The sequence below is a fragment of the Coccomyxa subellipsoidea genome (genome assembly GCF_000258705.1).
Source record: "Coccomyxa subellipsoidea C-169, whole genome shotgun sequence".
NCBI lineage: Eukaryota > Viridiplantae > Chlorophyta > Trebouxiophyceae > Coccomyxaceae > Coccomyxa > Coccomyxa subellipsoidea.
In genome coordinates this window covers 345,396-370,514 of record NW_005178028.1, presented here as the reverse complement: position 1 = coordinate 370,514, position 25,119 = coordinate 345,396, and the positions used below count along the sequence as shown (strand labels likewise).

The following is a 25,119-nucleotide window of genomic DNA, read 5'->3' as shown; positions in this document are numbered from 1 at the left end:
ACAACATGCGCCTTTCAATTTATTGTGATCCTAGCCAGTGGTCAAGGCACAGTATGCCCAAGACTGGGGCCTCCATACCAGACTCTGGTATCTGATGGTATCTGATCTGATGCAGTCAGTGTAAGGCTTGTCACGCTGTGTCTCAGCTCTGAGCATGGTAGGCTGTAGCTGCCCTGCGTTGGTATATGCTGTTCCTGCCAGAGGCAAGATGCAGGTACAGGCTGGCACATATGCTAACCTTGATGGACTCGACAGATCCATTCAAGACAAAAACAATTGGTTGAACATCCGCCGTGGGCGTCACGCGTGACCGTGACGGTTGTGCTCACCCTTTGTACTGGTGCTTTCAAAACTGTCCCCCGCCAGCCGGGTCTGAATTGGCCTGCACGCAAGACACAAATATAGACAATTGGCAAGGCCCAAGCTCACTTCACTGATCTGCCGAGAATAAGTGTTCTGTTGCACTGTACTGCAGTAGGTGCAGGCGGTAAGACAAACCAGGAAGGGCCCACAAGGGTGATTAATATTATACAATATGTATTAAGTACCCTATTGGCACGCATCCCTCTGCTACCGCACCCATGTGTTCGCCCTGGCAGGAAAGGTTGCTGCCTTGAGTTGAGCTTGAGCGATTCAATGCGTCTGAGTTGAACCAAATCAGCGTAAGTGTCCATGCAACTTGCAGACCTGCATAAGACATGAAGTGGGGTTGCACGGGCGGCGGCCTGCCGCTCTTTAAAAAACAGGCAGCCAACAGCGAACGGAAGAAGAAAAATACCCCAGTCCCTGGTGGCGCAGGAACTACAAAGCTAGCAATCTTGCGCGATGAGAACTCATCAATTCCTTGGAAGAATTATTGGTGCGGCACTTGGGCTGCCCTAGTTTGAGTCAAGTCGGAAAAAAAGCCCTTCCATCAGCTTTGTCCTGGTTTATTCTATCGCATGACTCAGCTGCCCATTCTGTATTCTTTACAGGTTTGCGACACTATTCGCGCTTCATGGACGGGCCTTTCCTGTCGTTCCCATGCTCATCTACTCGGGCTATGTCATATTGGCTGTCGCGCTCATAAAGCTCCATGTCGACGACTTCAACAACTACAAAGAACTTACGGCTCTGTCGTCACCGGTTGATACTATTGGTGAGTTTCTTGCTCGGCAAATCTTGGGTTTACCAAAAGGGTCCACTGGCCAGTGATCTGAAGAATAGCTGTGTGATCACTGCAGGACTTGCCCTCTTCCTCCTGCTGACCTTCCGGACGCAAACGGCATACGAGAGGTGCGAAGAGTTTCATTTTGGAAAAGCGCGCCCTTAAGCACAGGGTCCTTGTGCTTCTGTCACAAGTAGCGCAGCATGCCTACCGTGGGCTGGCCAGGCAGCAAGCGATTGCCACAGCTACTTTCTTGTAGCGATCAATCCGTTTATAAGCCTACAAATTCTGACCTGGCCCCTGTTCAGCATCCATGAGCATCCCTGAAAATTTGCTCACCCGCCCTTTGCATCCTTCACATCCTCCCACCAACACAAAGTGTCTGTGTTGAACAGATGGTGGGAGGGGCGACGGGCCTGGGGAAACATCATGGCGACTTGCTGTGATCTCTGCCGCATATCAGAAGGTGAGGCAGTGGTATCTCACCAAGTCCTGTCGATGCCTGTGCACCCTGGCTTGCATGCCCAGGAGAATTCATACCTATTTAGATAAGATAGTTGGATATAGATCCCCCTGCCATGCAAGTGGGACTAGTGGACTTCAGCTTGGGACCCCACAAGGTTTACATGCTGATTTGAACCTTTGAAAAAGCATTAAGCTTACTCGCGCCAGAGTCGGGCAGAGTGTCTCATCGTCACAACTCACCTGCTGTACAAGTCTGTGATGCACAAATTTGTAAGCGAGCGCATCGCCAAGAATAAGGTCAAAGGCTGTGTGTCAGCATTGGGCGAGCTTTGAACTCGGCAATGCAAATGGTATGGGATGATGCAACTTGCTCTGCCTGTGCTCAGACACCTCATGCCATTCTGCATAGCAAGGCAGCCCTCGGCCTATTTATACATTGCATGCTCAGACAATGCTGTAGCCAATAGCGGGCCGGAAACGATGTGGTAGCAAAAATCAGGGGCCACCCAGCAGAGTAAGCTTGTGTGGCATTTTGCAGCGTACATCGACGACGGTATACAGGCGTCGCAGCTCGTCACGTGGACAACTGTCTTTGCTGTGGCGGTCAAGCAGGATCTGCACTACAGCCGTGACATGTCAGAGGTGAGCTGCCAGTACACTCTGCTGGGTTTACTCCCCTGCACAACGCTTTCGGAATGGAGTCATGAGCGCCATTGTTTGCAGTGCAGCAGGCCTTTAAGAGTGCAGATCTGACTGGATGGGTCACATTAATTGCATGCATGCATGGGCGTTATGAGAAGGTCTGTCATGTTTTGGTGACCTTTTGAATTGGAAAACACCTTGCCACACCTAGTATTGACAGCGCGTGTGCGATGTGAACATCAGTGCTCCTGCTTCGGGTGATGTTTTTCTCGATGCATGCCTACTTACACAGCACAGCCCTACTTGGCTCGGACTGCCGTGCCTGTCCATCTTCAAAATGGGCCATTTCAGCCATGCGTGGTTTCATGTGCAACAGGTGTCGGACATGCTCTCAATTGGTGAAATGCGTAAGATGCTCACATGTGATGACCTGCCGCTGTATGCCATCAGGCGCTGCACCCATGTGCTCCGTGCAAACATCGACAAGTATGGTGAGAGGCCCTCCTCCCACATCCTAGTGTGTTCCCTCTGTGGCTAGAGATGCTTTATTTTTTAAAAGTGAAGAAAGTGAGCCCCATGTGCTATTCCCCAAAACATCCTGCCAGACCCAATGATTGAGACCTTTTTTTATTTTAGATCCACTCGCATGATGACTTCCAGCTTTGTGCGAAAGCTCTCTCCCAAGACAAAGCTGGCTCCTGCCTAGTGCATTCAGCATCACACAGCAGCCCCAAACTGGCCGTCATGTCTTTGACAGAAATGCTCGACAAAAGGGGGATGAGACATATTCTACCTGTCATCTTGTGAGTCATCCGACAGCAAAGTGTTGCACTGCATGTCCTGTGCCCCCAGTTTTGCTGGGGGGATTTAAGAAAAGGGGGGGAAAGTATGGCTGGGGTCCTGTCTTGGTGCACCCTCTCAGGGGCCAGGTGTCTCCTGCAGGGTTGCTGGAAGTGGGTTATTTTTGCCAATGAAAATAAGATAAGTGTGATGCGCAGTTGGGTCGTTGGAGATCATGGTCGAGGCTGACAATCGGTTGAGGACTCTCTTGGACGAGCTTGACAACTGCCTGCGAATCCGTAACACACCCATGCCCTGGGCCTACGTGGTGCACCTCAGGTGACTCAAGCAGTCAGCTTATGGTACTCCAAAGCAAGGCCATTTCCATCCAGAAGTAATCTGAAACAGGCAGCTCTGCAGTGGACTGCGCGTACATTCTCCCACATGCCACGTATGCTTGCACAGGCCAAATTAGAATCTACTAGAATCCCTAGGCAACGTGCAGGAAAAAAATTTCGGGCTGTTGTGTCTCGTAGGGCGTTCCTGATCTTGTGGCTCTGCTTTCTACCCGTGGCCCAAGTGACCACACTGGGCTGGTACACGATTCCAATCAGTATCGCTGTTGGATACGAGCTGCTCGGCTATGAGGTGAGACTGCACCCTGGCACATGCGCGCACCTGCGTTAGTATGCCAGAGCCACAGGTGTCAACGCAAGCAGTCTTGCAAGTGTTGTATTACTTTCTGTGCTACTGCAGAATATCAACTGAGTCCTGGGAACGTGCAAATATGAGTAACATGAGAGTCGTACAATCTTCCCTATGTGCACAAGTCAAAGTCAATGTGCAGTTCCAGGGCATTCCTGTCCCTGAAATTTGTCATGCTTCTGTGCTAGCATCTGTGGGTGGCAATGATGTGCTCTCAGGGAGTGAGGCTGCTTGTCCAGGAAATTGGAGTGGAGATTGAGAACCCCTTTGGCACAGACTTCAGCGATCTGCCGGTGCGTGAGAGGACCAAAATCCCCCCGCTTCCGCATGCTTACCCAAGGGCAAGATTGGACGTTAATGAGCGTCCTTGTCCACCTGCACCTGCCCTGTACCTTGGCCCCTTTGTGCAGCGAAGTTTAACTGCAGCGCCTGTATTAGGCAGTTTTATAGTTGTTCTGTGTCATGCAAAAATGCAAGCTAAGCTCTGCACGCTCTGTGCGCTGTGCTTTTGTCTGCATGCAGACTTTATGTGCTGTGCTGAGGTGGCATGGCTGCTGTGTATGTTGTGCTGAGCTCGCATACATTCTGAGCATGCTGAGGTGGCATGGGGTACTCAGCTTACTGTGCTGATGTGGCAAGCATGCTGAGCGCGCTGTGCTGATGTGTCACGCAGCTGGAGGGCCTCACAGCCACAATCGCCGCCAACGCACAGGAATTTCTGCACTTCATCCGGGAGCGAGGCAGCCCAGATGACGGCAAGGGGGTGAGCCTCCTGAATCTCATAATGCACTGGCATGTTCTTTGCACACATCTCCCCTGTGTCAAACATGCTGCAGCGGCTCACGCCGTTTGAAAATCATTGGAACACTCTCGAGATCAACGGTCAGGCGCGCTGCAGCCTTCAAGACAGGGCAGGCTCTGACGGCCTTTGAGATGTCATATATTTTGAAATTCCGTTTAAGATTTCGCGCCATCATCTGGGGTTCTGACATGTCAGTCAACGGCCAATATGGCCATCTTAGAAAGAGGTCCCCGTGTCTTCTGCTGAGATGAAATGGGGCCCATGAAGAGATGAGTAATTCTGACATATCACTGACGGCGTCGTGCTAATACATGCTCCGCACATGCAGGAGGCGCCACCCCCTGTCGACATGGCAGCAGCCAAACACATGGACCGCGCAAAGAGCGACATGACTGGGGTGAAGCTGAAGGAGAGGTCTGCAAGCTTCCTGGGGATAAAACTGAAGGAGAGGTCGAAGTCTCAGAGCGCAATAGCGGCCGCGCATGTTCTGCACAACAAGGCGGCGCTGAGCAAGATGACTGAGCACCATCAGGAGAGCTGCAGGCAGCCGTTGTATGACAAGTGAGTTTATTTACCACACTTGACACATTCTGACTTATATAAGGTGAGCTCTATAATATCACTATGAGGGTAAGACGTACGCAGGCATCTTGGCAGCTAGCGCCAGAGAAAGTGCTGCCCTGCAAACTGCAGCTCATGCAACCACAAGCCGTAATCGTCCAGCCTTGAGCTGGATTTGCCTTGAGCCACCATTGGAAAGGTCCGCTGCCTGCTCTGTCAGACAAGCATCATGATCTACAGACGGCAAAATCACTACTATTCAAAGTGCTGCAGTTCTTTTTGCACTCCTTACACTCCTCATGGATTATTTGCCTGTGTGTGCATTGGCACCTCAAGAACACGAATTTATTGAAGTGTCTGTTGCAGGCTGGGAGGGCAACCCGCGGTGATGGCTGCGGTGGAAATCTTTTACAAGAAGCTCCTGGGGGATGTGCGAGTGGCACGCTTCTTCAACAACATTTCCATTGAGCGCCTGAAGGTTAAGCAGGCGCGTGTTGTCGCACGGTAAAGCAAAAGGGCTTGTGGACTTCGCGGAAATTGAATGCGCACCTGCTCATGCCAGCAGCGTTCCACAAATACTAAAATATGCAAAGCAACACACCTGAAAGCAGGAAAGCAAATGTGGTTCAGCATGGGTCCCAAGCTTACAAGAGGCTGCAATGACTGGAAAAGCTTTCACTCTGGTGCAGCGTTGGCTCAACATGAAAATTTGCATTGCTGTCCACTTGACTTTGCCGTTTCCCGAGAGCATGTGCACCAAAGAGGATAAAGATACTCCGATGGTTCTTCAAGGCAGCCTAGCATATGAATAAACGGCAACTTAACACACCCCTATCCCCGACCATGACTTGACTGCCTCTTGCAGGTAAGGTTCCTGACATATGCGCTGGGGGGCGCGGACGAGTATGTGGGCAAGGACCCCACGATCAGTCACCGGCGGCTGCACAACGAGAAGGGCCTGGGAGTGCAGCACTTCTACGTGGTTGTGGGGCACCTGCAGGATACCCTCCGCGAGCTGGGCGTGTCCGAGGTGCTGCCCCGCTTTTTGAGACAGCTGGGTTAGAATATACATGCTGAAGCTAGCGACATATCCCCCTTCATGAGAAGACTTACTGCACCCCTGCTTGCTTACCTGGCTCCAAGACTCTTTGCATGAAACCTAAAGAAAGTCCGCCCCAGCACTGCCGACATCACTGCTGTGAAGCTGGCACGATGCACAGAGTCTAGAGCAGTACAGCGTGACGCTGTGAATTTTTAGTAGGGGGCGAGTGCATCGAGCCAGGCGTATATACCTGGCAATTCACATTTGCCAGTTCTGCCAGTGCCCAGGCATTGTTTTGTGTCCGCACATTGTACCTACATTGATCTGCAACAGGATTGGGTGGTTGTCAGTTTTTGTGGGCAGTACCCACAGTTGATTCCCTTATAGCCAGGGGATGATGGTCTGAGTGGGATGTCCTCAGGAAATATAAGTAGTTTTTGCGCAGGATTTGATTGGCGAAACCACAGCAGTCCTGGCTCCCATGGAGAAAACCTTTGGCTGTGAATCCGAGCAGCCATGCGCGCACAAAGTGGACAGGCAGGACTCTGCCAAGGTGAGATGCCCTCACTCCTGTGATGCAAATAACACGGACAAAGCTCAGTGCATAACAACAACAGCAAGGCGCACTGTGCGTGGAAAAATCAGCCTCTCCTGAGCTCATGCGCCAAGAACGTTGCAGTAGGCTCACATAGCATGCAAAACTTCCAAGGTGGTCCCGTCAGTGACCCTGGCCAATGGTGTGAACCTATAAATATGGGTTCTGTTATGTCTTTAAATGCTTGTAAGACTTATGAAACTTGTTTTGGACTGACTCGTTTTGTCTGGCGCAAGGTGGGATCCCAGGCCTCGGGCGATGACAATGCGGGACAGGGCTCTGATGGCGACAAGAGCGAAGACAAGGCTGAAGCAGAAAGAGACGTGTGCCCCTTCTGAGAGCGCGCCAGCCGGTATACGCATCTGCATGCGCATGCGCCGCAAAAGGAAGAGCCGAGCAATAGTTTCTTACTTTGCCATGCCTGCCCCGTCTTCCAACTCTGTGTTGCTGAGCAATTTTCTGATTCTGCAATGCTTCAAATCATTCATGGGGAGCCATAAGCGCTTCCTAGTACAGACAAGCACTTCAGATATATCTTAGCGCCGGTGCAACAGCATGTGATGAAATCTTCATTTGATGTGAGGCGTGTAGTACGCATAGCCGGCCGATTTGTTGCCAAGAGATTATCCCCTTCAAGAGTGCTGCACTGCGCTGAAATTGCTTTGGTCCAGTCCTTCTTAGCGCAGAGCGCACCACAATTGCAGACCCAAATAAAGCTGCAGATCTCCAATATAAATCAAGCACAGGATTTCCCCTGACCATTCTCCAGCCAATGGTTGTGGAAACCATTGGCTGACTGGGTGAGATAGGAATGAGATGAGACAGCATACCCAGAGTGTTTTGAGGCGTATTGCGCTTTCCATTTCTTGCCAGAACAATGAGATTTACTTAACAGAATGGTTGGCGTATGAGGGAGAACTTGGTGTTTGTTGCTGCTCCTTCTGAGCAGGGTTGGGAATGTCACTAGGGAGCTCAGCTGGCTTTATATCTGGGCATGAGGTTGAAATCTGGAAATTGACATCCTCTGCATCAGTGATCAGATGGTTTGAGCTGCGCATCCTTAGGAGCTAGCACTGCTGTATTTTTGCTGCTGCTTCTGTATAGGAAATCAGATTGCATGAGCTGCGCAGCTTCCAGGTGCTGGCATTGCTTATTATCACTAGCTTTCATTTTGGGATTTGATTGCAAGAGTCGACAATTGGGAAAGCATCCTTGTCAGTGCTCTGCATGGAGCCTGAGAGCGCTTGTCTCACCAAGAACTGCTGACTGTATTTGCCCTGGTCCCTTGGGGATGCAAATCCGTGGAGAAAAAGATCTGTACAACCTAGAGCGGGATTGTGTGATTGTTCATTTGTCTGCAGCAGTCACGGTACTCTATATTATTACTGTTTACAAATAGATGACAGGGACTGTCCAGTGACTTGGGCAGTGTGATCATGCGGCAAGATTATTGATGCAGTAGAAGTCGGCTGCTGAGTTTGCCAATGCAAATAAGCCTCTGCTACAGACCTTTGGGATTAATTTGATCACCATTGGGGAAATGTTGAGTCACTGTACTTGACATTGGCAGGAAACTTTCCTAGCAAATCCTGCCGAATCAGTGAGCATATGCTGCTGAGGGCTATTCACCGTTGTAAACACTCAAATTTACTGCATGACTATGACCCCCTGAGCTTGCCTCCTTGCTCTTTCTGGGCATCAGATTTTCAACCAGCCCTCCAAAGGTTGATGTCTTGGCTATTTTCTGTTGTCGCCTGACCCATGAATACCGTGGCTCTCCAAGCAAAATGGCTTCTCATTCTGCGTGGTCCCAAGATCCCGCTAGGACTGCCAATTGTTCAAACGCTGACGATTTCTGCTGTTCATGCTGCTGTTTTTGCCTCCACTTCATTGCTGCCACAGCTGCTCACCAGAGCGCACGCTCAGTTTTTCTGCATGACCAGGCCCCCTGAGCTTGCCTGCTTGATTCGAACAAGCTCCTTTAGGACATGAGCCTCTCAACCAGCTCTCTGATTGTTGAATCCCTGTGATTTTGCCAATCCCAGTGGTGCTGTTCAACGGTGCACTCACTCAGTTGTTCTGCATGACCAGGACTGTGACGTGCGAGTGGCGGATGCAGTAGCGGGTGGTCGAGCCCACAATGAAGCGCACGAGGCGGCCCTTGTTGTGCGCTGACATCGCCACAAGAGAGGCATGCAGCTCGTCGGCCTTCTGGCATATCAGCTGCCCCACACTATCGGTGTCCGTCTCTCCCCGCACGATGCACACATGGTATGGCACCTGCGCGCACATGGGATACTGTTTGAGACGTGGTGCTGGAATCTGCGCCCACAGCCCCACGGCTATTCGACCCCCATAGGGGCAGCTGCAAACTCCCAGCCTGCAGCCTGCACAACACGGTGCGTCTCCTGGAAACAGCTTAATGCAGCACAGCAGGGACAAATCATGACAGGACAAGCCGGTTGGAGTCAGGCGCAGCCATTCTGGAGTGCTCACAAAAGGGCATAATCAAATGACCTGAATGGTAGCCCATAAGAAACTGAGCAGGTGGCTAAGAGTGGTCTTAAGCAGGGTCACCGCATGCGGAATGCGAATAATGCGGGATATAATAGAATGTGTGTATTTTACCGCATTTTATTTTGCCCTAATAAAATGCGGTAAAGTGCAGGCTGCGGGCTTTTGGGCCATTTCTTTACATTTGTGCTGCAAGCACTGCCTGCCAGTATCTCCCAGCTCGCTCTCTGCTCTCTAAGCTCCCTCAGAGCTGTCCTCTTCCTCATCCTGCTGGCTGTCTTCCCCTGCCTTCCCCTGCCTTGTCTCCCCTGTCTTCCCCTGCCTCTTCAGGAACCTCCTTGATGACATGCACAAAGTCCCATTCTTTTCCCTTCTTCCTGCCCATGGTGCTCTTCTGCCCTCGGCTCTCTCGGACTGACCTGTCAGCTGTCGATTCTGAGGCTGGGAGCTGCTCAGAAGGTACCAGCTTGTCAATGTGGCACCGCAGCCCGCATTTTACCCGCATTTATTTAGTTCAATAATGCATGCATTTTTCTGCATTTTATTTTCGGAATCACCGCATGCGGTGACCCTGGTCTTAAGGCAAGTTTTTTTGAAGAAAAATGTTGCTGAGGCTTGATATGCACTCACCCTAGAGGCTTCCAGGGAGCGAAGGAAGCGTTCCTCTATGAACCCGCGTGCCTGCTCCGCCTGTAGGTCACAACAGGCTGTGACTCCCGCAAGGACGTGTGTGTGTGGAGTGCAACTTATGGCAGGGGATCCTCCTAGCCCTAGTCAGTGCAAGTGCCTTGAACAGTCCTTATCAGCAGAGCAATGATCCTGCGCTAGGACTCGGCAGGGCCTGTGCAGCAGCAGGCATCAGGGCGCTCAAGATCTGTTTGCAAGTAGGTTAACAACAGACAAATTGAGCAGCCTCGCACCAGCAACTCGTCTTGGTGCTCGTCCAGGTGTGAGAACGATGAGTTATGTGCATGGGGAACGACGTGCAATAGGTGGACAGTGTCTCCTGCCACAGTGGACGGCATCTTCACGATTGCCTTCACGTTGTTGGTGTTGCTTGACAGAAGACCATCTGTTCCACTTCAATAGTGGAAGCAGAAACTAGAGCTTGTGAAAATGTTGCAGAGTATCTGAACATACCTTTCCTGTGTACGTTGTCCAAGCACCAATGCAGAGCGCGTTCACAGTCCTACGTTGAAATAAGGTTGGTAAAATGGAAAGTGCTTAGCTTGTATTCTAGCACAAGATCAAGTCACGCATCTATAATCATGAAGAAAACAAATGCATCCTCCCGTTCTCTTAGGAATGAGTAATACTAGCTTTTGCATCCTGCCAGCATGCAACGAAGGCAGCAAGATCACCTCCGCGTCATCTACAGGAACGAGCAGATTCCGACCTTCCTCTTCATCCATCTCTGTGGAATGTTTCCCCCTTTCAATTTTAATCAAGATGGACAACGTTGGAGAGGTTCTTCCCCGCCGGCTCGACCTCTCAGAAGTATGCTCTCTCCTCAGTACAGCAGATTATGCATTAATTTCGATCTTAGATGCTTTGATGAAGAAGAAAAGAAGTATACTTTCAAAACGTATAGAAGATTCCTCCCTGATCATTTACCAGTGCTCAGGGCAATGCTCAGGGACAATGCAGCATGTGCCCAACGTGATGAGTCATCAATCGTTGCACGACCGGGAGCTCTGCCGGAAGTTGACTACGTAATTTTTGTCAAGAGCTTGTGAATTGGATGTGAACAACAGGAGTTTGAAAATGAAATATTCGTGCTCTGCCTTCATTTAGTTGTCTGATGCAAGCATGTCACGTCCAGGGACTCAAATTACCCTGGCGCAAGATTACGCACCACGTGCCACGTGAGCGACGTTCCTAACTCTCCGCCAAAGGGCCTTTTGATTGGAAGTTTGGGCGATGCTGGGCAGCCGGTCGGATTTACACATCTCTGCTGATCCATAAAAAATTTGAGTAGTCTAGTGCTAATGCGAATTAGGGAGTGGTGTGCCACTCCATAGGCATTGAGCTTGAAAGGTTCAGACGCATAGCCTTCGTGCTTGCCCTGCTGAACTTAGGGGATTTGATGGCTTGTCTACTGGTCCGGTGCGTTCTAGATCGCGCTCAATGTGAGCAGGTGTATTGATCGAAGCGTTTATTCTGCAGCCGAGCGGCACTGCGGTAGGCGGTGCAACAATTGTCTCTCCATAATTCAGCCAGAACCACCTATCTCTATCTTCTGCTGCTACCTTAAGATTGATGGTCAAGTGGAAGGAATGCGCTGCATCCTCACACCTGCGACCTCCGTCGATGTAACAGGATACCGTATGAAGCCCTCAAGTAGTTCAGTATGGCTGCTCAGTTATGACGTTTCTCTGCTCCTGCAGGGTGCCAAGATGTTGCCTTTCTGGTCCCTCGGACTCTGGAAATTCCCTGCCCACCAGGAGAGGTGCCCCTTTGTGCCCCACCGCCAGATAGGGTGCGCCCTCCTCACAGCAGCACAGCATCTTAAGAAGAAGAATTCTTGGTCTTTTGCACATATAAGCCCCCCTTTTTGGGGCATCAGCTACTTAGCCACTCATTTTTCTGCAGGCCTTGAGTTGTCTGGGGCTCTGCAGAAGATGTGTCATTGTATCTCCATAGAGTGCCCAAAAGACCCCAAGGCGCCCATGGTTAATTCGGAAACCCTTCCTTAGGGTCTTTGCAGTATCCAGTGTCTCTTGCATGCGAAAGCGCAAGTCGGCGGACCTGTCCTATAAGGTAATGGTTTTCAAGGTTGTGATAGTGGTCAAGACCACCGGTTGGCTCCACAGTCAGGGTACTCCTGCTGCCTGCTATTGGAGAATTGCAGCCCGTCAGCTTTTTCTTCTGATCGAGATATATTTTATTCCTTTTGTCTTCAGTGACCAGATGAACCCTAGATGGGGGCTATATTACAGCATGGATAGCATTGATGCTGTGACTGCTGTTCAGCCGTTGCTAAGGATGGAGAGGCAGAGGTCTGCCCGCCTGTCAGGCCCGGTGGCGGACAGCGAATGGCGGCTGGCGCTGAGCAGAAATTTTAAAAATGGTCCGAATGGGCGGCGGGTGATGCCTGTCAAGCGTTCAGACGGCAGCAGCTCGGACGACAAGGAGGGCGCCCAGGGTGTCGACCCCAACGATGTGATGTCGCAAAGGGAATATAATCGGTATGCCCTCGATGCGCGCAACAATCGCCCTTGCTGCTCGGGAAGGAGTGGGACTTTTATCTGGTGAAAGCAAGGCAATCCACCTATGTTATGCAGGGGGAGATATGACCACCTCTGCTGAACCCCTCTCCCCTCTCCTACTGCATTGTGTTGTGTGCTCTTTGATTTTCAACGCGCGCATGCTACCAGCAGAAGAGATAGTTTGGATGTATGTGAGGCAATTAAACTTGCCCCGCTTTTATCCTGCTTTTTTTTCTCTCTCCATTGAACGACTGCTGTGCCCATCCAACCAAGCCAAGTTTTTATTTTCCTCATCCCCACTGCGCGTGCTGTGCCGGGGAGTTCTGCTTGCCGAAGGCCAGAGATATGATGTAAACCCACATGCACCAAACATACGTTGAGCAGGTTGCAGCTAGTGATTTCAGGGAAAAATATTATGTTCAAAGGGACTCTGCTACATTTTGGTCATTGTGCGGAAGTGCCTCCCGTTCGCCGACACACAATCATGACAACATATAAATAACTTCAGACAATGTCTACCAAATTTGTATGTCTGTTACTTGGGTACACAGGCGTGCGCAGCAAAAGTGCCGAGAGCGGCAGAAGCAGAAGCTCAAGCTGAGCGAAAGCCGAGCGCAGGAACTGCAGAAGGCTCTTGAGGCCTTGAAGTTGGAGAAATCTGTCTTGGTGGCCCACAACGAACTGCTTCAGCGGATGGTGGGCCTGCATGGCAACAGTCCTCAGCCGCTGCAGCCGCCGCCGCACAGTGACGAGGCATATTCTCAGGTGCACAGCTCCAGTCTTTGTAATACTCTTCGTGAGACTTGCGACATGCTTCATGCTCTGTCCCCATATCACAGTGGTATCTACAGGAATTCGTCTTCAAATTTGAAGCATAGACCGGCTGCAATCGCAGATGCCGGGGTTACCTGTTCTTACATGCGGTGCTGGTGCTGCAGGGGAGTGCCGAAAGGGATCCTGAAGAGGCAGGCATTAACGCTGAAAGCCACAACAGGAGCGTGACACCCGAGACGTGGGCGCCAGCTCAGGAGATGATCCACCTCAGCATCCGCACAGGTGCCGGCCGTATGCATGCATGGGCAATCCATGCGTCCTGAACTTGCCTGTCAACTGTCTCAGCGTCCTGCCCTTAGTTTATTCTGCGCTGTTAGCCGTGTCCTTTGACTGATTTTAATGTTTGCATGTTGTAGATCCATAGTGATATGGGGGAGCCTTACGTGCACTCCAAGTCTGATCTGCTTTTTTTTGGGGCATCAAATCCTTCAATGCACCCGGCAGTATGCTGAAGCCGGCCGGTGCCGGGGGGCGCAGGATGTCTGGAGGTGGCGAGAGCGGGGGAAGCGCTGGTCCTCTCCATGGAGCAGTTCAAGACCCTGTCGGTGGGTGAGCTGGCGATGCTGTGGCGCGACTATGTGAGCGCCATGGCCGGCCTCCTCCCAGACGCGCGCGCCGCCCCCGGCTCAGCCGCAAATTTGCAAGTGGTGCAGCTGGCGCGCGAAATGCGGCTTGTGGTGTCCAACCTCATGTCCGCCAGCCCTAAGCACTGGTCCACCCTCAGGTGGGCGCCTCTGAGTTCTTGGCTCCGGGGTTCAGCACCTGGGAACATTGATCGGCACTCTCTCAGGTTTGAGAGAGAGAGAAGAGAGTTGAGTAAAGAGCCGCTGGAAAGGCTGACACTCAGCAGCTACTGGAAAGTCTAATGGGAGCTTTGCTGTAGATGCATGTGTCTCCTCTGTGACCACTAGGACTGTCACACTGTTGCTCTGGTCGTCTGTTGATACTTGTGGTGCACGCTGCAACGGGCTCCTCCATATACCTCGCCCAAGGGCAATCCCCGGTAGCAACGCAGCTTTCATCCATCGTGCCGGTCAGCCTACATGGCTTTTCCTCTGGCAGAAGTTACCTCAGCAATTGCGCCCTCGTTGCCTGATCGTGTCACATGAGGAGCTTAATCCCTGAATACTGTAGGTGTGCTGCTTTCTATATGCACCTGTAACAACGTATGGTTGTGACTCAGGCTGGTTGTGGTGTGACTTAGTCAGTTTCTGACAAAGCTTCTTCCATGGTGTAGTGTTGCCAAAATCGAGGGCCATGCTCTGCTCGTTTGCAGGGCCGTGAAGATGGACCCTGCGGGCGGCGCGCCCGTGATGGAGACACCGCCGCCAAACTGGTGGCGCAAGGTCTACCAAGCCATGGAGCTGAGCGACGAGCAGCGGGCGGCGGCTGTGATATACCGCAACCACATGCTGCTGCGCATGGGCGACACTCTGCGCGCGCGGCAGGACATCTACTTGAAATTTCTGCGGCGGCAGGAGGGGCCCTGCCCCGAGCTCTTTGTCGATGTGCGCGGCGGCGCTACCTTGTCATTGTTGAGGCCACTGCAGGGTTGCATGGCGAAGTTTGTTTGTTGCTGGGCATGTCTGTATTTTTAATTGCGAGGCGTGACCCTGCTTCGTCCACATGGCAGTGGACTCATTTATCAGTCGCGGCACCTGCGGAGGAAGTACTTTTAGCAGCTAATGAGGATCAGACAGTTGTGGGAGGTGTTTTTGTTGGTGATGTACTCTGTTACACATGCAAGACAGCCCTTTCTCCGACATAGGCGTTCACTGCCTTGCAGGTCTTGCATCAACTCTCCGTGCACCCAAATACCCCGCTTGATTCCCCCGTGTGTTGGGGCATTGCGCAGGATCCCCAGGGAGGCATTGCGTTGGCGCAGGGGTTGCTGGCGGCCGGAGACGTGGCCGAGGAGCTTCGGCAGAACGTCGCTCTGGAGCAGCAGCTTCACAACGAGTTCTTGCTCGCCGTGCGCTCGAAACTGGATCCCCTGCAGAGCGCCACAGCCATCGTGCATGTGCGCGGCAAAAAACCCCGATATAAGCCGTAGATTGCATCTGCTTTGATGCCCGCGTTTGTGTTTGCGTGTGCGTCTGCGTACCTCTTGTTTGAAGCGGCAATGCCTGTGCTCTATAAATCTGCCCCATCAAGGGTCACCCGTTGGCGCAGTGGGGCGCTGCAGCACGGCCCCACTGTGAAGCTGGCAGGCTCCTCGGGTGCGACCGACGATGGCACTCATGCCTCCCCAAACGCCCAGCGCATTGAAGTGCACGCCAGGTTTTGCAATAGGGGCATCATGTGGCTGCTCACTGGTCTGTCAAGCCTTCTTCAAGCAGTGCTCATTGCCAAGGTTCTCGTGCACTTCCCGGCGTCCCACCGAGAAAGGCACCCGTCCTCATTCGTCCTCCCCAATCTGCTGACACCCGCGTTCTTGCCCCGCAGTCGTACCCCTGGTGCCCCGAGGCGTTGGCGATAGTGAACTGCGCGGCAGACGAGTTGGGTGCCCCCCCGGCACATGAGCTTCTGGGCTGCCCGGTGCGGGTCCCCCCCGCGGCAACGGGGGCCACCGCGGATTCGCTCCTGCCGCTGCCGCCGGGATCCACCTGCCCGGATTGGAGCCTGCCGCCTCCCGACTGGGCCCCGGCCGACATCGAATGGCTGCAGGCCAATCTCGGCATGCACCCCTGACGACCCCCTGATTATAAATTGTAGACCCTGGAACCCCTGGCGGTGAGTGCTATTTGCATCGCCGCCGGGGTGAGCCTTGCTGTAAGTACTATGGAGCGAGGCGTGTGAAAGAACAGAAGATCCTTCGGTCTCCCAAATGTTTCATTGTCCTGTTTGGAGGACAACTGGATGTTGCGTGGTGCGCGCATGCATCAGGATGGTTTGACAGAAAGTCCTGCATTTGGGCTAGCCTCGGCACAAACCCCTAATGGGCAGCTGCTGCCAGCAAATATCCCACATGGCCGAGGGTTTTGTGCTAGAAGCAAAATGCTTCGGCACTTTGCGGCACCTCCCCACAGCCTGGGACTCGGGCAACACATCATGTTGGAAGCAGGTTTTGAGCGGTCTATTAATACTGCTAATTTCGCATTTGAAAGGCAGTACAAGGTGGAATGTGCAGATGCACTGGGAATGTTTCCGGCCGATTCAGCAGGGTCCCCCAGCGGGAGGGACCCTGCTGAGGGCTCTCTGCAGCTTCAGCGTGTTTAGAAGTAGCCCTGCTTGGAAAATCGTGTCCGGTGGTGGGAGTATGTGTGCTGTTGCACAATGGTGGGAACGAGGCGGCCGTCAATGCTTTGCTCTTTGTTACAAAGCCAAGATACCCTCCAGTTGTCTTATTCGATTGCCCAGCCATAGCGTGCATGTGCTTCTAGCGTGTCCACAGGGCAGGCAAGCTGCCTGCCGCAGTGTTTGAAGAGCACTGCATTGCACTATGCTCGCACTGCTTGCTTGCAGAGCATCTGAGAGCTTTTCATGTTATTTCGTGCAGTCACACTCTCCAAGGTTGCCACGAAAGAGCGTCACGCACAATTTCTTTGCTTCCAGTTTGCCTGTGCCCGAGCTCCGGCTTATATTTATTGATTTGGCTGTTGTCACCAGTGGACCATTTGCTCGAGGTTGATCACTGGTTAGAGTTCATATCGGGATATGTGGAGACACTCTTCTTGCTGTGGGTGCCAGCTTGGAGGACAGAGAGATATTTGAAGTGGCAGACATTGTCCAATAGTAATGAAAGCGGCAGTATTTATGCCGGGTAGGTGTGCAGGACTGCTTCCTGGACCGCTCCTTGAGACATGGCAATCGCTAATTTCTTTGTCAGTGCACCTAGCATAGTAGCATGCAGTTTGCAGTGTGGATGTGAGCAAATAAGAGACGCAGAGTGATCCTAAGATATTCCAAGAAGCAGAAGCTGTTTTGTAAATGCTTTTGGGTGTGCGACGTATATTATTGTATTGCCAGTACATAGCGCAAAACCTGAAGTTCAAAAATGATGTAGAACCTAGGTTCCGGTGGGAATGATTATCTTGATCATGAGATTGCAAGTGCCACAAGACCTGCGCATGCAGGATATTATGAAGGCCTCATGCTGATCATGTGCTGACACTGGGTCTGCCAAATCAACTTTCTGCGGGTAGAGTGGATGATACAGTACAAATATTCTGGGGTGGGGTTGATGGGTCAGCTCTGCATAAATTCGATGCCTGGATGATGCTGTACCCGCTCTTGAGTCATGGCGATGTCACAAGAAACGTTGTGATGAGATTTTCAGCGACGGTTCCTGAAGACCTTCCATTCCGTCATGTGATTTGATGAGTGGATGATTGGATGACTCAGCCAATTGCACATGCAATCCAGTGAACCAGCTTGTAAGCGATTTTGCTTCTCAAACACGATATCCCCTGCTGGTGGGAAATGCAGGGTAGCAAAGACACGCGTGACAATCAGGATCAAGATATAAATGGTACTTATATAGAGGGAACTTATGATTTGGATGGTTTCGTGCAGATAGCGCATTTATATTTATGTCTTTGAACACCTTATGTAACAATTTAAACATGCCGTCTTGTCAGAAAAAGGACTTGCACGGACAATAGTGCCTGTCCTAAGCCACTAGTGTGAGGTGGATCAGTAGCACAAGAATTTGTACATGCAGCTAAGTGTGTGACACTCTATAACATTGATGATCCCTCGGGCGGCAGTGCAGCATTTAGTTCTTCAGCTGCATGAAGGACGTGTACATGAAAGGCCCTGCCGGGCTGTGGTTGCACACAAAATGTATGTGCTGGATCTTGATGTTATAACACTCTGTGTCACATGTGTAACTGTCATGAAGCAGCAATTTAACTGCTTAGCCTTTTCTGTCACAATTACTTATCATTTAAAGAACAGGCAATGCTTAATTTGCAAGACGGGCAAAACGGCATGTAAGTTGGCCAGCTGGCTCCATGTGCAAAAATTTACTCAAGAGAATGCACATGCATAACATTAATCCTTTGACCAAACCGCAACTGTCATGCCTGATGTCACCATTCCCTGAAGTTGTAAGCGTCTGTTGCCACCCCCAATCATGTGCAGTCATTGCGCAGTACTGCAAGCTGCAACTCGATTAAACCGCAGGTCCTGCGCATCATGCATGATGCGGCAATTGGCTGAAGAATATCTGCCAGCCACCGCACGCCAAATGCATAGTGCATGCACAGCTGCTGATTAATTATGCAACACCCAATCAATTGGACACACAACCGCTCAGCAGGCTTGCGCAAACAGCATGCATGCCAGTTGTGCTTCAATCCCAGAGTTCTATCTTGAAAGGCACAGAACTTGCAGACAGTAGCATCTTATCTGTCACTTATTATTTTCTCCGGCTGTTCCTGCCACAGGCAAGGTTAATCTGCAGAAAAGGCTGCCAATCTTTCACTAATCTATCAGTAATCGATGTAGTAATCTATCAATACAATACGTTCACAGCCGATGCTCTGACTCAGATGGCGCCGGTGGCAGCATCTCCCCATCCTCCTGTGAATTTTCATTCGCAGCACCGTCCACCTGCAAACAGGGACACTCTCGCAGCTTAGACTAATCACAGCTTATATAAGCAGGAATGCAGACATCAAGACAATGCAATGTATTCTCTCACCTTGTAAGGCCGCGCGTTTGATCTCTACAACAGGAGAAATTGCAGACGTGATAAACACTGCGAGCGCCAAATTGTGGAAGAATCTCTGCCTCGCGGTGTAAACATGAGTGTATCTATGTGCGTGTATATCCGAAAAGCTTCAAACTGTACATGGTGACTAAGGCAACAGTCACCCACCGCGAGCTCCTTGCCGGAGGTCTCCAGGGGCAGAAACGCGCACGCAACGGCGGCTGCGAGGCAGGCGAGCGCGAGCGTTCCCTCCGCGATCCCCGGGGACCCCCGCTCCACCAGGTCCACCGCCAGGAAGGGGGACACCAGCGCGCCTATTCTGGACATCGCATTATTCACCCCCAGCCCAAACGTGCGCACCCGTGTCGGAAACACCTGCGCCGTTTGAATGTTGCCTCACCTCACTGCATGCATCGTTATGCACGTGATACAAGTAAAACAGGTGAAAGATAAATTGCATCACAGTTCGTGTATGGGTCTTCAATCCCAAGCCCTTAGGTGACAGAAAACGGCGGGAGACAGGGTAGCACACTTCTAAAATTAGGTCTTCAAGCCAAATCTCACTTCCTACATACCTGCTCTGCATGCGGTAACGGGGCTGTACTTTTGTACTTATTCCCCTCAAAGTAGTGCTCCGTACTTGTTACGGCCCGTTTTATATCCACACTTGCAAAGCAAAAGCTGGAGGCTGGTCCTCTAGATAACGGAGTTCAGGCATTCGCGGGTTGTGATACAGCAGATAAAGAAGGGGCTGCAAAATTGGAGTGTTGCCGCACCTCGGGGGTGTATACATAGAGGATGGCATATGATCCCATGGAGCATGCGCGTCCGATGAATAGCAGTGCCGTGTCCCATCGGCCGGGCGCCAAGAGCAGAGATCCCGTCGCAGCCGCTATCACCAGCTGACTTGCCGCCAGGGGCCTGCGCGGCAGGTACAGCGGGGTTAACTGGCGGGAGGCAAATCTTGTGAAGTTGCTGCATGGTTATGTGTACGTTCAAGGTATACTGCGCCTTGTGGGGATGGACAGTGACATTGTCATGTCCATCCCAAGGTGCTGATCACAAAATTGATGTAATCAGCACCGTGGGGGAATGGCCCCAACTGCCACTCACAGAGCGAGTGCCTTCAGCAATGTGGGCTCTGGCGCGCTTCAGCTGACCAGGCATGCTCTGCAGAATGCACTTCACAAAAAAATGAAGGTCATGGCCTACCCGTGCTTCTCAGGGCCGCTGACTCGATGACAATCTACAGGGAGAGGGCGCTCTCACACAATCATAGACAGGCTTGTCTGAAGCGCTGGGTTGCAGCTTCATCAGACAGCAGGCTCACGATGCTCTGAGGACTGCCTTCGCCAAAAACATCCACAGAGGGCAGGCAGCTCACCATTTGCGGCCGAGCCCGTCCATGACTGCAGCAGCAAGCAGGAGTCCCGGCAGCTCAGCTGTGGACGCCACAAAGATGTCCCGCAGGTCGGCCGAGGACAGAACGAGGCGGCCGCCAGTGCTGCAGCCGCTGCCGCCGCCGTGCGAGTGCAGCTGCGCAGGGTTCGGGAAGTTGAAACGAGCCAGAGCAAATTGCGTCATCACTTGTAGGTAGTAACTGTCGCAATGCAGCTGCGGCTGCCGGGGGTTGGTGTAAATACTGAGCCCCACAGATATTGGGTCTTGCATGCCACTGGCGAGTCCAACAAGGAATAGAATATTGGCAGCCTTCGACTGCAGCGCGTCTGCAGACGCACCTTGCCTCTTGGCACAGAAATATCTACAATGTTTTGCCGCAATGCAGCTGTGGTGTGGCCCTCTGCTGACTAAGAGCAGAAGGCTTCGGCATCTTGAAACACATGCAATCCTAAAATTCCAACAAAAATGCAGAATTGGACACCGCGCGCCACTCTTCTTAATCAGGCCGCCTTCACTTGACATGCACTCCAGCAGCTGGTAAACAGGAAGGAGGCATTCACGCAATTAAACATGACAGTTTTCGTTGGTGATATTGCTCCAAGATGAAGAGTAGAAAAGCTCACCGAGGTGGTAAGCAGGACGAGGCCGTAGTAGCACAGCGCGTTGACAAACCAGATGAGCAGCAGCAGCAGCGTCGTGCGCCGCAGGTCTCCGCTCAGAAGTGGCCGGAACGCAGTCGCCAGCTGACTCAGCGGGCCCCATATTTTCATCCCCTTGCCAGTACCTGTACTCCCCTGGGTCCCCCCCTCCACCTCCAGCGCCTTGCTGTCCGCCTGAGCCTGTATCGAGCAATGCGGTCAGCAGAGCAGCATGCGCGACATGTGCAGCGACCAGACAATTGGTTGACTTCCTGGACCTGAAGTGACTGAGTAAGCACGAGGAGACCGGCAAGAGCTCAGGGCAAACAGAAGAACTGGGGTCGGCCCTGCTCAGATGCCCCTACAGCGACTTCACTTCAGGAACCGCTCAACAAAGGCACACAACCGGCGCACTGCATGTGCTGGCACGCAGGTGTGCATGTGCTGCCCTCAGACTTACTTCCAGAAGGTAAGCCTGCCAGGACAATCCAGCATCGGCTGCCCAGGCAGTGCATATAGTAAGCGGTGAAGTTCCCACCTTAGCGGCGGCTGCCGCCGCGGCGCTCGGCGCCAGCCGCCCCGGCGGCAGCGGCCGGCCGTTGGCGTGTGCGATTCTCTGCAGCAGCGCCTGCGCGCACCAAAAACCATCTCACTTTGTGGTGTGCACCCCAACTTATGGCTCTGGACACAAATCCTTCCTTCCAAAACTCCATTCCCAACACAGTAACGATCGGGATAGCTTGCTTTAAGTAGAGAGCCCTGCCGTTGAATCACGCCCCAAAAATGGCATTCAAGCCTTTGGAACTCCATAGAACTGGGTGTTTCTCTGCAAACTCCCAAGATACATGCAATAAATTCCGTTAAAGCAAACCTTTCTACCTGCGCATCGGCAGTGCGGCCGGAGGCGACCAGCCAGTAGGGGGACTCTGGCAGGAACGGGTACAGCAGCAGCAATGCAAGCAGCGGCAGGGACGAGATTGCCACCAGCCATCGCCAGCCCCAGTCTGTCAGTATTGCCCATGCCAACGCCGCCTGCGTGCCAGCAAACAAGTGCTCAGATGCATATAGTCACCTTGCCATTTAAGGGGGGCTCCGCAATGCTGCCGTTGGATGGTTTGTTCCCCTTGCATGTAATGGGAGGAGGGAACGTTTGGTGGATGTGCAACACCTGACAAGCGTGCATGCCACGCTGTACAGATTGTGGGTACGCATCTCCCGGCCGGCAAGGCAGAAATGAAGATTAGAACGATCTCGGGTCAGGCAGTGGTACCGGCAATCACTGGCGAGCGGGCACGAAGCAAACTGGAGCGCTGGCATCCTGCCTTTGCACAGTGCGCAATGGGGTGACGGGCGCTCGAGGTCACGCGAGATAGCAGAGAAAATGAAAAAGAAAAGAAGAGAGAAAAGTTATTACCTCCAGCATGCTGCCCACGGTCCAGAAGGACTGCAGCGCCACCATGAGCACCCCCCGCTTTGATGAGGGCACAAGTTCCAAGAATAGTGCAAACGCCACAGGCGCTCCCCCCAAGCCCACGCCCATCAGCCCCCGCAGCACCACCAGGCTCTGCGCAAAATGCCGGATAAACTTCATAGCAAATTACCAAGAGAAGCGTTGACTGTTACCTGCTCGAAGTTTGAGGCCGTGTGCAAGCCATACAAAGGGCACAGCCTCATGACAGAAGCCGCACGGTAGAAGGCTGTATGCCCTATACTTCGAGTGGGTTGAGACTATTTTTGGCCGGCCAAGAAGTAAGTACGCCACCCTGCTCGCCCAAGTGCCCGAGGTGGTCAAGGTGAGCACCAATTGTGGACCAACTGAACATGATGAAAGCTCTTGCAGCATGGTTCGAGCAGGCTGCGCTGAAGGGGAGCTGATAACAGCGGCAAGCACTTCCTAACTCCGCATGAAGTCTATCCAAATCGCGCAACACGGCGCACTGAAAGGTCTTTATTGTTCGTCGCATTAAAGGGTCCTTATTATTCGATGTACAGCAAAACAGTAAAAGGCGCGCACGAGGTAGTTGGGGGAAGCTGCGCTGAGGATGCCGAACGCAAAAGTGAACGCGGCGGTTGCGGCAAAGCCGACGCGGCGGCCCTTTGCATCACCGAGCACGCCCCATCCGTACGCGCCAAGCATTGTGCCGCAGAAAACAATGCTCGTGATCAGGCTCTCTGCCGAGGGCGAAATGCCCCACTCGCACCGCACCTGCGCGCACAACATTCTCTCACTCTGCTGCATCGCTGAATTTTTAATTTGTTCTGCCCTGCTGGGAGACATATTCAAAAGTGAAGAATATCAGAGCGTGTATGAGTGAAGAAAGAGAACATGGCGCAAAGCTGTTGCTAGGCAATAGAATGACTCTCGTCAACACGAGGGATGCATTAATGCCGCCTTGTCGGCCCAACCTGAGATTACTAGAAGGACAGGGTGGTTGGAAGGAGCCATGTAAAGGCAGCCATGTCCAAGAGGCATAGTACATAGACAGTCCGCATAAGAAGCGCACCGCAGGCCCCAGGAAGGAGAGGAGCATCATTTCCACGGCATCCGCTGCCCAGGCACATCCGCAGTAGAACAATACCATCCCCTGGAATCTGCCAAAGCCTGCATGGCGCAGGAAACTGCTCCATGGAATTATGACGAGAGGTTGGCATTCACATGCATGCACAATAAAGTATGAATCAGGCTTCCCATTTCTGTCAGGATAACATGCCTTCTTCTTCCTTGGTCGCAGCATGCAGACGACAGAATTGTCTGCACAAATGAGACATGAGTCCTCTGTGACTCCCGGCATTGTATCTGATCTGCGCAAACTTTAACTGATTTCTCAGTAACGGCCTCACCGATGCAGTCAAGCGCTTCTCCGACGGTGTAAGTGGGCCCCTCATCAGCATCCCCGCCCTGCTCCACGTCCTGAGGCATTCCATCCAGCAGCCGCTGCACAAACATATTATTTCAAGACCCTGCCACATGTCCTGCTGGATGCTTCCTCGGCCTTGTGGTGTCCTTATGCTTCCTTATCAAGATTGTGTGACTGCACCCAGCTTGAAAGTGCAATTCTCATTTTTACCAAAACGACTTCGAACGTCAGGTTTTTGACACGTAAGGTTTACCTGCTGGTCTGCCATCGCTGGTGAGTCGACGCTGAATGCTGTGAGTGGCGCCGCACCTGTGGAACCTATGCATGCAGGATTTGTCAAAGGACATAGAGTTTTGGGTGCAAAGAGTCATTGAAATGATTTCCACAACATCGTGGTATATTGCACTCACTTGTGGCTTTGATGGTGGTCTGTTGACCGTCTGCATTCTCGTGCTGCAAAAGAACAACATCCCTGTTGATTTCATGTAAAAAATGGGATGGACCAGGAGTCTGTTCGAAAAAAGCAGCATGCAGACAAAGTTATAGATCACGGGAGCACAGTGATTGCAGTTACGTGCTTGTAGTCCTACCATGCTCACATCCTGGGCTGCAAGTACACAACGCTTGCGGTTGGACCTCTCCGTCTCGAAAGCCCTCGATTTCCCCTTATTTGATGATAGAACCGCTTTTCTTATAGGAGGACATCTGTTCCTGAACTTTACATCGACATAATTGCGGTGACTAGCAATTTTTCTCCCACCGACGAAGTGCTATATTGCTTGGGCTAGTCTCCTACTGCCAAATGATGGATGATACAAACAAAACAGTACTGCGAGAATTGAACATTGACGAGAGAAGGAATTTTACGTAAATTGTAGTAATTTGAAGAATACAGGGAGCAAAAAACTTCCTTGGACGAAGAAGGACATCTGCTGACGTGAGCATGACGACGTCGATGAGATAGTCATATGATCATCCTAGTGGCTCCCCGTGGCCCTGTGTCGTCAGCAAACTTCCTTTCATGGCATTTTGCTGGCTGAAGCTCTCCAAGTTCTTCACAAATACTGTAAGCAACTTGATAGTTCGCGCAGATTTCGGTGAGGCAGTCTACTTGTCACACACTAGGGCAATGTCCAGCCTGTCAAGGGCAACGATGGGTTCCTTGGGAAGCTGAACATCAGCATCATCGAAAAAACTTTGATAGTGCAAATCTGATAGTAACTTAGCACCTTCAGGTGTCGTTAGATCGTGAAAGTGCTGCCAAAAATTT

The 25,119-nt window shown here is 52.0% G+C and overlaps 4 protein-coding genes across 4 annotated transcripts; 2 read left to right on the top strand and 2 right to left on the bottom strand.

Moving 5' to 3' along the window:
- The first annotated feature begins 583 nt into the window (after window positions 1-583).
- Window positions 584-7,653, top strand: COCSUDRAFT_67356 (UPF0187-domain-containing protein). Its single transcript, XM_005644907.1, has 15 exons — window positions 584-859; window positions 975-1,138; window positions 1,224-1,275; window positions 1,543-1,613; window positions 2,151-2,254; window positions 2,631-2,745; window positions 3,253-3,373; window positions 3,571-3,682; window positions 3,979-4,032; window positions 4,413-4,502; window positions 4,870-5,102; window positions 5,469-5,580; window positions 5,968-6,132; window positions 6,590-6,697; window positions 6,976-7,653. The coding sequence occupies exons 1-15, from the start codon at window positions 699-701 to the stop codon at window positions 7,075-7,077; spliced, it is 1,764 nt and encodes a 587-aa protein (XP_005644964.1). The 5' UTR covers window positions 584-698; the 3' UTR covers window positions 7,078-7,653.
- On the bottom strand, window positions 7,649-10,854 carry COCSUDRAFT_48504 (adenine nucleotide alpha hydrolases-like protein). Its single transcript, XM_005644906.1, has 5 exons — window positions 10,615-10,854; window positions 10,394-10,442; window positions 10,174-10,259; window positions 9,884-9,943; window positions 7,649-9,019 (listed from the first exon to the last, which is right to left on the bottom strand). Exons 1-5 carry the CDS (start codon window positions 10,663-10,665, stop codon window positions 8,810-8,812), a joined length of 456 nt encoding a protein of 151 aa, XP_005644963.1. The 5' UTR covers window positions 10,666-10,854; the 3' UTR covers window positions 7,649-8,809.
- A 1,384-nt stretch (window positions 10,855-12,238) lies between these two features.
- Window positions 12,239-15,987, top strand: COCSUDRAFT_57566 (hypothetical protein; the record flags this gene model as incomplete). Its single annotated transcript, XM_005644905.1, has 8 exons — window positions 12,239-12,441; window positions 13,014-13,227; window positions 13,401-13,518; window positions 13,774-14,020; window positions 14,573-14,804; window positions 15,152-15,316; window positions 15,482-15,565; window positions 15,742-15,987. The coding sequence occupies 8 exons, from the start codon at window positions 12,239-12,241 to the stop codon at window positions 15,985-15,987; spliced, it is 1,509 nt and encodes a 502-aa protein (XP_005644962.1).
- A 2,164-nt stretch (window positions 15,988-18,151) lies between these two features.
- COCSUDRAFT_67354 (MFS general substrate transporter) lies at window positions 18,152-24,117 on the bottom strand (the record flags this gene model as incomplete). Its single annotated transcript, XM_005644904.1, has 12 exons — window positions 18,152-18,852; window positions 19,121-19,327; window positions 19,729-19,873; window positions 20,337-20,488; window positions 20,977-21,192; window positions 21,530-21,619; window positions 21,871-22,023; window positions 22,406-22,555; window positions 23,006-23,197; window positions 23,496-23,593; window positions 23,833-23,926; window positions 24,103-24,117. The coding sequence occupies 12 exons, from the start codon at window positions 24,115-24,117 to the stop codon at window positions 18,769-18,771; spliced, it is 1,596 nt and encodes a 531-aa protein (XP_005644961.1). The 3' UTR covers window positions 18,152-18,768.
- Window positions 24,118-25,119: the final 1,002 nt, after the last annotated feature.

Bases quoted from the DNA above. Each gene is read 5' to 3' on its own strand.
- COCSUDRAFT_67356 (XM_005644907.1), top strand. From the start codon at position 699: ATGAAGTGGGGTTGCACGGGCGGCGGCCTGCCGCTCTTTAAAAAACAG. The intron at 1,276-1,542 runs GTGCGAAGAGTT...TGTGTTGAACAG, and splicing joins ACGCAAACGGCATACGAGAG to ATGGTGGGAGGGGCGACGGG. The intron at 3,683-3,978 runs GTGAGACTGCAC...CTGCTTGTCCAG, and splicing joins ACGAGCTGCTCGGCTATGAG to GAAATTGGAGTGGAGATTGA.
- COCSUDRAFT_48504 (XM_005644906.1), bottom strand. From the start codon at position 10,665: ATGGATGAAGAGGAAGGTCGGAATCTGCTCGTTCCTGTAGATGACGCG. The intron at 9,944-10,173 runs GTGCGAGGCTGC...TGTGACCTACAG, and splicing joins AGCACCAAGACGAGTTGCTG to GCGGAGCAGGCACGCGGGTT. The intron at 9,020-9,883 runs GTGAGTGCATAT...ATGTGCGCGCAG, and splicing joins GCTCCCTGGAAGCCTCTAGG to GTGCCATACCATGTGTGCAT.